The sequence below is a fragment of the Mauremys reevesii genome, linkage group 3, assembly GCF_016161935.1.
Source record: "Mauremys reevesii isolate NIE-2019 linkage group 3, ASM1616193v1, whole genome shotgun sequence".
NCBI lineage: Eukaryota > Metazoa > Chordata > Testudines > Geoemydidae > Mauremys > Mauremys reevesii.
Genome location: NC_052625.1, coordinates 125,485,900 through 125,497,948, shown reverse-complemented (window position 1 = coordinate 125,497,948; position 12,049 = coordinate 125,485,900). Strand labels below are relative to the sequence as shown.

The 12,049-nt window shown below is 39.4% G+C and overlaps 1 protein-coding gene across 9 annotated transcripts in view; it reads right to left on the bottom strand.

The window, feature by feature from the left end:
• Positions 1–12,049, bottom strand: part of FYN (FYN proto-oncogene, Src family tyrosine kinase) — a 172,501-nt gene that overhangs the window by 18,669 nt on the left and 141,783 nt on the right. For 6 of the 9 annotated variants that reach the window (XM_039529261.1, XM_039529264.1, XM_039529263.1 and 3 more), the window contains 5 exons: positions 9,956–10,120; positions 9,352–9,507; positions 5,847–6,026; positions 3,733–3,809; positions 3,477–3,630 (listed from right to left, as the gene is read on the bottom strand). In XM_039529261.1, the coding sequence (XP_039385195.1) occupies positions 3,477–3,630; positions 3,733–3,809; positions 5,847–6,026; positions 9,352–9,507; positions 9,956–10,120 (732 nt within the window). The remainder of the gene's footprint in view (positions 1–3,476; positions 3,631–3,732; positions 3,810–5,846; positions 6,027–9,351; positions 9,508–9,955; positions 10,121–12,049) is intronic. The other 3 variants (XM_039529268.1, XM_039529269.1, XM_039529270.1) reach the window with 3 other exon arrangements.

The window sequence follows — 12,049 nt, the reverse complement described above, 5'->3', positions numbered from 1 at the left end:
AAACTGCCCAGTGTTGCAACGGATGGAGCACCTGCAATGGTGGGAAAAAAAGTAGGCCTTATAGGACTCCTGAAAACTGATCCCAAATTTCTGGAGTTTCTCCCTGTTCGTTGCATCATCCATCATGAACATCTCACTGGCAGACACTTCAAGTACGAAAATGTTATGAAAATAGTCTTAGAAACTCAATTTCATCTGCTCAAATGGGAAGACTCATCAACAGTTCAAAAATTTCATTGAAGAGCTGGATCTTGAAGACAAATCTAACAACGTCTCTTTCTACTGTATTGTGAGGTATCAACCAGCAATGTCTTAAGTAGATTTGTGGAACTGTTGGAACCTATCAGTCCTTCTCTTGAAGAAAAGGAAAAGCCCTATCCACAACTGAAAGATGAGCAATGGATGCAGGTTCTGATGTTTTTCACTGATAAATTATGGACCATCTGCAAACTCTCAACTTGGCACTCCAAAGGAAGGATAAGATTATTTCTGACCTTACTCAGACAGTCTTCAAGTTCAGAATAAGTTAAAGTTTCTGCAAAGAGACATAGCGTCAAGAGGCTTCAAATCACTTTCCCCATCTCAAGAGTAGGTTAAACACATTCCCTGAAATCATAGAAGATCACAAACTTGAGGAATATAGAGGTAAATTAGAAGGACTGCTTGATTATTTTCAGGCAGTTTGAAGACTTGCAGAAGCTGAGATCCTGCTTCGCCTTTCTTATAAACCCATTCATGGTTGATGTGATCAATGATGGCTGTCCGATTCCCAAAACCATGATTACAGAAACATCTACTGTAGAAAAGGAATTACCGGAACTCCAAGCTCTAAAGACGATGCATGAATCACAGTCTACAATTGAGTCCTGGAAGCAAGTTCCAGGAACTAAGTATCCTCAACTCAAGAATACTAGTGTGTGACTCATTTCAATTTTTGGCACAAGATACTGCCGTGAATCGCTGTACTCTGTGATGAAGTTCATAAAAATCGAAAAATTGTGCAGTCCTTACAAATCAACATCTGACTGAGCATCTCCGTACCAGGTTGACAACATATCACCCAGTTTTTCAAAGACTTAGGACTAGGATGGAGACCCACAAGGCCTCTAGCTCTAGCAGTAATTAGCCATGATACAGTAAGTAGGATGTTAATATTTTTTAAAATGCATGTGTAAAGGTTGTGTGCGTCTTGTGGCTCTCGAACTTGTGAAGATTATCGTATATGGCTAAGAGGGTCAGTAAGTTTGGCCACCCCTGTTATATACGGTTGTCAAGCTCAGCCAAAATTTACATTAGAGCAGGCTATAGAAGCATTAGCAAAACTAGGAAACCCTTTATACAAGATCTATTTAGAAACCTTCAGCACAGTGCTACCTGGAGTGATCCTGGGACAGTGCAGTTCATGCATCTTCTCTTGCTCAGGGCTCTGCTTTAAGGCACGATCTATATATAGCCCTAAATGACTGAAGTATGGCACAGGAGAGGAAGCTGCGGCATAGAAAGGGTAGGCAACTTGCATACAATCACACAATAAGTTTGTGCTGGACACACAGAACTCAGGTCTCCTGACTCTCAGGCATGTATCCTAACCACAAGACCATTCTCTTTCCCCAACTTAAAACACTTGCCTGTCTTCACCAGTCCAAACAATCTGTACTCTCTCTGAGTCCAAACTTTTCCCATCCTAACTTTAATCACTTTTTATTATCCTATAAAAAATGAAGATTATCCACAATGTAAATAAAACGAGGGCACATGGGGCTTCCAGGGATTTCTAATATATTAAAAGAGCTAAGCTCTTCTAGGAGATGTAACCCAGAAAGGAAACAGGACATCCAAGGATTTCCTATGAATTCTAAGCTCAGAAAATGTTGTCCAGCAACGTTGCCTACTAAAACAAATAGTTAGTCATGTCAAAATATACACTGGGGGCTTTCCAAAGAGAGAAAAAAGTGGTCGTGAAACAAAAAGGAGATCATACTTTTTTCTACGGTGCATTTTTTTCCCCAAGCTATTTTATGGGCTGGATCCTACTGCCTTTACTCAAGCACACCTCTCACACATATGGGATAGGCTGGAGGGAGAGGATCCTGTATACTGGACTGCGCACTTACTGCTCAAATCAGCAACTTTCTGCATCGGTACTTTTCATAGTTTCTTTAAGAGCTCAGACAGAAAAAAAGAGGCTCTCCCTGTAAGCTGATCTCTCATACCGCTCTCAAATAAGTGGAAAGACACAGTAAGCAACTGTTAGCACTAGTGTGAATGTAGGCTGATTAGGGTGCCACATTTCTGCAAACAAGTGCAGCTGACAACAGCTGAAAGAAATTTATAGGGATCTCAATGGCATGATGGCTTTTGCTCTCACTGAAATATGCAGCACTCTGTGAACTCTTTGGCTCCTTTGGTGAACATTTCAGAGCCAGAAAGCAAAAGAAAACTCTTTGCTAAAACAGAAACAGATTCCATACTAGAACAGGGACATTTGGTTAAGATAAAAGCTCTTAATGGGTTATGAAGTATTTAAACCTCCCTACTTTTTGATAACATATAATATGGTTTAACAAAAGGCCCAAGGGTTAATGGAGTTCAAATATCTGGAGTGGTATTTATTGATATATATTGGGCAAGTACTGCCATTGGACAGACCAAAACTTGCAAACTTGAACACACACTGAAAAATTAGGAACGACTAGTAAAGAATTACTGAATACAATGTGTGTGTGTGTCATGGCTCAGCATGAACATAGGATTTTTAAAATAGTGCCTTTAAAGGAAATGCAATAAGGGTTGCTATAAAAACTTACCATCTCAAAGGGTATTGTATATCAGTGGTTGCTCATGCCCAGCAATCTGTGTGGCAGTGGAGAATGGTTTTCATTTAAAAAAAAACCCTAAAAGTTCCCAAAGAAAATATTGTTCTCAGTCGCACAGCTGTATTAAAGAATGAGCACGTGATTAAAGTAACTTACTCCAAAATGGACTAAAAACCAAGAAAAATGAAGTCCAGCACAGAAATATTTACCATGGTTAGTGCACACAGGAAGAAAAAAAATATTTCATTAGAATATGTATATGAACATATGCCTCAGCTTACACACATATATGTTACTTAGTGCTGTTGGTTTTTTGTTGTTGTTCTTCAGCTTTCCTTGTGAAGATGTGGGGAGTGGGGAGGGGAGGAGTTCTCTGTCTGACAGGGCACATGGATGATATTGTTTTCAGTTGAGGGCTGGCCAGAATTAGCTAGAGACGTCACAGTTAAGCAATTATTCATTCCTCCTCTCCTGGGCTTTATGTACTACCTCAGCAAAGCTCCCAGCCCTCTGTCAGGATTAGGAATTAAAACATGAGTTAATATTTTTTTATAGAAGGTCAGATCCTGACCTTGAAGCAACCTCTTGGTATTTTAGCATGTTTTTTCCTTCATCTGTTTAAAAAACCATATTCAAGGTTACATTTGCTACTGCGCCCACCTTGTCTCGCTGTGTATTCATTGTCTTCAATCAATCTTGCTAATCCAAAGTCAGCAATCTTGCATATTAGGCCATTCCCCACCAGGATATTTGCAGATCGCAGGTCTCTGTGTATATAATTCATTCGCTCAATGTACGCCATCCCTCCAGCAACCTGTTAGAAGCACAGCTCTCAATAGGCGTGATTTAACAATGATGCCCTACACAGTTGCGGTACAAAACACATGCAGCTAATTGCTTATAAATTAAGACATACCTGTGCTGCCATGTCCACTAAATTTGGTAACTTTAAGGCTCTTCCTTCTCCATCTTTTAAGAAGTCTAGCAAACTCCCTGCAAATGCAAAAGTTAACACTGAAGAGTCACTTTAAGAAAACAAGGTTATTAATGAGGAGGGAGGGATTCAGTTTAGTAAACAGTATTTAATAGCAATATTTTTGGTTGAAATGACACCGTGTCAAGTTTCCAGAATTAAGGGAATATTTCAAAAACAGGGCAACTCCCACTTACAGATGCATATTAATTACAAATCAATTCTTGATAAGATGCTACTGCTAATTCACTATATTCTCCTATATATTTGTGGAAGATTATGTAACTAGACCAAAAAAAAAAAGGAAAAAAAAACCCCAACCCAGTTGTCATGGGTGGCAGGTATCAAAGGCTGGAGTAGGCTGAGCCTCCCCAAACAGCCCTGTGTGGCCCCGCCCATGCTCCACCCCCAGACCGCCTCCTGCTTCTTGCAGCGCTCTGCTGCGGCTCTTCCCCCATGGCCCGGGCCCTGGGGGATGATTCTGGGTGGCTGAGTTGGTGCTTGCACCGCCTGCTTGACACTCCAGGGCTGGAGGCACTTGGGTGTGTGTGTGTGTGTGTGAGAGTGAGAGTGAGAGTGAGAGAGAGAGAGAGCGCGCGCGCGAGAAAGAGAGCACGCGCGCGCTGGCAGCTGGAGATGAGGTGAGGTGGTGGGCTCAAATGGGGTAATCTCTGTATGTATCCAGTGATTAGGGGCTGAATACTCCAGGTGGACACTTTGAAAGGGTCCTGGGCAGGGGCAAATCCATTGTCAACTGGCAGGGCTGGTACAGCCCAGATGAGAGTGTTTATGTAGCTAACAGGCTGGTTGTGTTAGGGAGCTGACATCCAGCTGGCACAGGCAAGACTCCCTTGCACTGGCGGGATGTGGCAACAAGGTGACTCTCAGCCCTGGGTTCCCCAAGAAGCATACCAGGGAGTTCCCCTTTGCTTTCAGCAGAGTAGGGAGAACCATGCCTCCCTGTTCCCTCACTTTAACCCTGAATAGGGATGGGAAACCGTCTTTGTTTAAAAGCATTTAAGAAATTGATGTAATAAATATAGGGAGAGAACAGAAGATTAGGAGTTTCCCCTGGTTAAATCTTCAACCAAAGCCCTGAACCAAAGGTCCAAAATGGTACAGTCAAAACTGATGGAAAGTCTGAGCCAAAACAGGCTTCATCTTTCAGAAACATTTCTGTAACAGAGAGAGTTTTCAAGAAAAGCACGTGCTTGGTACTGAGCCTTTAATCATAATATGCAAGTTAGAAAATGCTCGGATGCCTCTGAGGAGAGAGAAGGAGGGACACCTGCCAGGAAAATAAAAATCAGCTCCAAATAGATTAAAAGAAACCACTAAAAACTGTAAAAAGTATCCTCCATTGTACAATGAAATTCCCTTTAGAACTTTCTCCTTTATTTGGTTCATTTACTTTTCCAAAACAAACGCATCTTTTCGTCTTCCCCTCAGCACTGGTGCAACATTTGACAGACAAGCTAGCTAAAAGTTTTCCTTAGTTCATTTTACTAGATTGTTACCAAAGTTAAGTAGCTAAAAGTGTATGTACATATAATTTACAATGATATATGGCACAGCCTGAAAATTAAGCTGTCTTCTGAGGGCAGTCTGTGTCCTACAAGGCTCAGCACTGCCACAGGAAAAAAAAAAAAATCTCAGACTGACAACATGAACACTGACAACAGATTCAATATGAACACTCTGGTGCCAGGTAGAGTTAGGGTTTCCTGAAGCAATATACAATATAGTTCAACGGTAGAACTTTTGAAACTCCGGTTATCAAGGAGGAGAAGATGCCATTTTAACTGGAACACTTATGCTGTACCTGCCTGTTTAATTTTTTTTTTCAAACTGTGTGACTTGTACAGAACCATATAAACATTTTCAATTCTTGGGGCCCAATTCAGACCTGGGGTAATAATCTGTGCCTACTTATGCCCAGGACTGAATTTGGCCCAACATTCTTTACACTGTGCATGCACACCCACCCACCCACAGGTGCTTGAACATACAAAAAGACTTGTTATTGATAAGGACCAAAGTCAGAAGCACTATTTCACCTTTATTCATGTACTCGGTGACGATATAGATCGGCTCTTCAGACACCACGGCATAAAGCTGGACTAGCTTGTCATGCTTTAGCTTCTTCATGATTTGAGCTTCCTCTAGGAAGGATTCTGGGGACATTGTGCCAGGCTTCAGAGTCTTTATTGCCACTTTAGTATTTCCGTTCCATGTACCTACAACCAATCCATAGATAATTTGTTACGTTAAACATCCTTCTGTCTGGAAAAGAAAACTAACACCTAATTTAAGTGCAGAGTAATTTACAAGGACACCAATATTATTTTTATTTTTAAAACTGCTTTACTCTTTTTTGCTCTTTGTTGTTTACATTTCTTCCTATCAATTTAGTCCTTTCTCATTATGGCAAAGTATTATTTTTCATTACCAATATAGGGACTGATCTCTCCATCCTTACTCAGGCTCTGACATCAGTGTAAGTTTTGCCTGAGTAAGGAATTCAGGATTGAGCGCCTGATGTTGAAATTAACACTTATTTTTCTGCTCATATAGGATAGCCTCAGTGATGTCAGTACAGCTTCAGGAATAGGGCTGGCTAGTTCACTACTGCTACATACATTGTCAGAAATAGATACTGACAGAAACTGGTCTGTTACACAGAATCCTTGTAATTACAGGAGTCAGCAAGGAAGGAAACAAAGGCAAATGCTTAATTTTTTTTTTAAATTCAGAAATTAGTGGTGCAGGCTCTCCAGACTGGTTCTGCACTTAACACTGACTGTGAAAGTGGCACCATGGGGTTCCATGATCATTGTATCTCAATAATTTAACATAAAATTTGATCCCTTTATAGAGTTGTTTTTGTGCCTTATTGAACAACACCAAATGACTTAGGTAGACAATAATACTGGGTGAAATTCATTCTGTGTGTGTGGGCAGCAAAGGACTTACATGCTATTTAAGTTCCACTTAAGCCCTCAAAATAGGGCATAAGTAGGAGTGATGTGGTGCTGGTACTTTGTTAGGGGTGAATTTTACCTACAATCAGTAAGTAGCAGTGATCAGTCCAAGTGAGTAGTATGAACAACCCAAAGGCGAAAATGTTTGCACATAGTGTTTGCACAATTATGACTAAATTAGTAAAAATCAAAGCCTGCTTATGTTCAATTTGAAAAAAAAAAGTGTGTGTGTGGGAAGACTGCTGAGTTTTTTAAATAAATTGTTCTCTCTGACTACTTGAGCAAACTCTTATTAGTAATCCTGGCTCAGCAGAGTAGCACATCTCAGTTACACCTTAGCTGCACTTGTAATGCATCCCAGATAAGGTAGTGAAATGCAAGCTGGAAAGAACACTGCTTGACTTTTAGATTTCAGGGAAAATGTTGCAGGGTTGGCAGAAAACTTTACCATCTGTAAAACGGAGTGCATTTTATATGGAGTCATTGAGAAACAGACAGAACCACACAGTGCCATTTACAGAGTCACTTCGTGGAATAACAGCACATTTTAAAACACCATGAACATGTACACTAAGGATGGAATCCTGGCCCCAGGAAAGTCAATGGAAGTTTTTCCATTGATATCAATGAAGCCAGGATTTTATTCCAACTTCATGCAAAATTAATTGCATGTTATCTATTTACTTTTGACTTATTAAACTATCCCAAGACTCATTCTATCAACCTTGAGGATGTGCATGGTGTGAGTCCATTGTAAAAACACTTTATCTTCTGTAAATTTCTCCATTTAAAAAAAATCAAAATAAAAAGGTTGTTTAAAAATCCCTAAAACCTTAACTATTTCAATGAAAATTTTAGTATCAATTTTTTTTTTAACTATGATTCGGTATTTTTATCTGCTATTGAGATCACCACTAGCGGTAACTTCCATTACTGGAGATCTGCTTACGTACAGTACTTTGTCTATAGCTGGCTGGCTACTATTAAAATAAATTATTAATAGCAAAACCTGAGTAATTTGTTTTAGGATATAACCAGCTCTAATTTTATGCTGATTCAGGGTCTATCATAGATTACCACCACATATTACTTCCTTGTTATTATAGACATATTATTTTTTCTTAATTGTGCTTGCATTTCTTTCTGTCTGCTAGCTGCACTGTTCAAAACTATGATTGCAGTATATTTAAGTACTAGTATTTGGGACACTTTTTATTATATTTGCTGCTAGGGTGACCAGACAGCAAATGTGAAAAATCAGGACAGGGTATGGGGGGGTAATAGGAGCCTATACAAGAAAAAGACCAAAAATTGTGACTGTCCCTATAAAATCGGGACATCTGGTCACCCTATTTGGTGCTGAAGTTAATTCTAACTATTTAAATCTATGACATACAGAGCCATTCGCTGAGAAGTAGCACAAGTTTGCAGGAAAGTTTCCCCTTACAAATTTTCCTATTTATTTTCAGTCATAGATTGATGTAAGTTCCTATGGACACTAATGTAAAATACAGATGGTTTCCTTTGCATCAGATGTTGTTAGTAATTTTGTTACCCAAAGCATTTAAACAAAGGATCAGATTCACTGGTCCACACTGGCTGTTTTGCACCATTCCCACAATGCAAAGCAGCTGCAAAGTCCCAGTTTAACCAACTGGTTGAGCTGGATTTACAGCTGCTTTGTGTCACTGCAGCAGCACAAAATAGCTAGCCCACACTGGTCCTACTGGCCCATGATTCTTAGATAATATCATTGTTAATGATAATGTCGTCTTAATATACTGGGCATCTTTTTTATTGATTTTGATAGGGTTGTGTAGAATATAATTTAGTGCAAAAACTAACTTGCTACTTATAAAATAGCTGCAGTGCTGTATTTTGGTGCTGCTAAGATTTAAAAGTATACAAATATTTTTTTAAATTATTATTTTATAATCAATACAAATTGAAGACCAGGTAGAAGGGATTAACTGGGCAAGTGGCAGGAGCACGGCCACTGAATTTACAACTTGCAAAAATCCCTTGGTTTCAAAACAGCTGTGCAGGTCATGACTTTGTCCTCCCAATCCCCAGATTTCTTTACTCAGGGGTTATGAACTGCAAACTAAACTAGTGAAGTCAATGACTGGGAAAGCTATCCTGGCAAAGTCAGCTATCCCCATATTCACTCTTATTTTTAAAACAGGGAAAGTGGTTGTTTTAGGGCCTGATCCTGTAAACACTTCCCTGTGTGAGGAACTTTACACATGTGTGTGTTTTCAGGGTCAGCTGCTTAATTAACAGTTATGCTTTACACATTCAGTATTACTTCTATTTCATTATCTTATTTAGTCATATGAGTAAATTTAAAGCAATTAAAATTTAAAGTAATAAATCCCTCATACCAGTGAATGTGAAGGGAAAAAAGTGAACACGTTTGCCATAGGGTGATCATAACAGTCAGTCTGATCACATCAACAGACATAGGGTAATATTTCAAACAATTTGATTGTTTTGCTTAAAAATCTCTATTCAAAAGGTTTATTTCTTTTAAGATGGCCTTAAAAGATCCATCCAAAACAAAACATATTCTCTGCCTTACCACGCCACACTTCAGCGAAACACCCCTGACCAAGCTTCTGTTCCAGAAATAATGAATCACGTGCAACTTCCCATGCATCTTTAGCCAATCCGACGGTTTGTGGAGTATGATTCGAAGCAATCACAGTTAAGTTAAAACACAAACCATCAGCTTTCTCTATAGGAAAGGAAATTAATAAAAATACTTATAATCCAAAATTATGCATGCATTGAGAAAGATGGAAGGTGATTTGTCCTTCAGTGCCAAGTGAAGTTTTTGCAAACACTCATATTTGAAACTGAAGGTAGGGAGTTTATGTCAGCTTGCTAAAAGACCGTTTTTATAATTAAGATTAGAACGTGAGCTTTGCTGTATTATTAAGGCTAGGGTAATTTGTCAAAACTGAAACCTTGCAAAGGAACATATGATATCAGTTTTCTTTTGCCATAAATTACTTCAGATGTTTGAAACTAAAAATGTTCAAAGTCAACGACATGTCTAAGACATTTTTCCAAATGAAAATTTTTTTTTTTTTGGTCTGGCCACTTAACATTTTGACTTCCACCTTCCACCTTGTAATTCTCAAACAGGAAGATTATTTTAGAATAATAGTTTCACTCCGTACCCATCCATACTTCCCCAAACTGCCCATTTCCCAGTCTCTTGATCAACTGTAGGGATTCTCGTGGAATTTCCCAGACATCTTTGGTTTTGACAGATAGATCAGTAAGCCTTGGCATTCCTTTATGACAGGGGACTACTAAGCGGCAGCAAAGACCCGCAGCTCTCTCTGATGGAGCAGAAATGCAACGAACAGCAAAGAGGAAAGAAAAAAGTTTGACACATGAAACAAAAATAGTAAGCATAAAAACAGTGCTACTCACAACAGCTGTTAGTAGCATAACAAAGCATCTCTGAAGATTAGAAATTGAACACTGGAACATATTCACTTGAGACAGAACAGGAAATATTTTAGTACCTGTTTCTACACTCTTGAACTGAAGCTGATTGCCAATTGTTTTCTTACTTGAGGTAATGGCCTGGTATAGTAACTCAGGATTTGTTCCCAATACCGCATGTTCATAATTAATTGGTGCAGTATAGATGAATATATTTATTTAAAAATACCTAATGGTAACTCAAACTGGTTTATTTATACACTTCATGTGAAATTGAGTTACAAAAAAATTAGTAAAGATTATTTCCGTTTTTCTGAAAACCACTGAATGACAAAAAATTGGCAGGCACTTTATGGCATTGTAGGTTTTTGTACTGCATTTAGCTCTGTGTGATGGCAACCATATTGGCAAACACACCAGGGACTGAACAGTGAACCTCTAAAACCTACAAGCATGAGCTAACAGATGTATTGGAGCATAAGCTTATAAAGTGCCATTGGACTCTTTGTTGCTTTTTACAGATCCAGACTAACACAGCTACCCCTCTGATACTTAAGCATGAGCTGTTATAGCTTCAACTAAAGCTCTGTAGACAGAGGCTGTAACAACCCATGTGCTCTGTAGATCAACAGAGAGGAGAACCTGTAACACCCACCCACTGGTAGGTTACATCTGCTCCTTTTTGGACAGATTAACACTACTCCTCATTGTAAACTCACTGAAAACTGACTAGCAGCAGACAGGATTGGAACAGGAATGACTCCAATTCATACAATTGTAGGCTCCCTATTCTATTATTAATAATCATTATGATTTATATATTGCTGTAAAGGCACATTGCACTTCCCAAAACAGATCGGACAAGAAGGATCCCTGCCCAGATTACATTTACACTTTAACACAGAGACAACAGAACAGGGCAAGGATGTAGATCACTATTAAACTTAAATTTTCATTCACTTTTGCAACATTCCCTTCTAGGCAGATGAGAAGTTTGTGCATCAGAATGAAATGGGAGGGGTAGAGGCAAAACAAAGCTCGGCCTTCTCAGCTGAAACATCATGGGATAACAGGAGCTCTCTTTAGGTAGCTGAAGTAGTTTTGCAGAAAACGAAAGGAGAAAGTTTGTACCTCTTTTAGCAAATCAAAGACTGCAAATCAGGGAACCTGAGCCAGCAAGTCAGCCTGTTCGTTTGGAAGCACCTCCACTGGGAAGGTTAGAATAATGGCTACTCAATGAGTGTTTCTTTAGATGTTTGGAAGCCTCTGCATGAGCTTGGGTGGCTGCAACAGGGAATTTAGGGATCTCATGGTCTTCTGCTCTCCTTTAATAGAGAGGAACCAGTCAGTGCTGGCATCAAAGACATTTGCTGCTCCAAGGAAACAGACTCTGAATGCCTAAGAATAGACCAGACCCACTTTTTCATGAATAGCCTGTCACTCCGAATGTTTTGGCATGGGTGACTGGAATTCAAGTGCCCTGTTAGTGGAAAGTCTGGCTGACTTCAGGCCATCCCGAGTCAGAGCTAGTATTATCTTAGTACCTTTGATCCCTTAGGTTTATGCATGAAACTCAAGATATTGTACCGGAGATGAGAGGAAATGCCTTGGACCTAAGGGTGCAAGTATTTATCGTTGTTTAGTGTAAAATCACCTTGAGTATAAGTTATAACCACTATCTCAGGTTGGCCCATCAGGAAGAAGGAAGAAGAGAAAGCAGGGCAGGGCAGGGATATGGCACACAGAAAACAGAGTATGGATATAACATACAAGAAAAAAAACCCGTGAAAGCTTTTCTTAAAACATGCATTGTTCGAAAA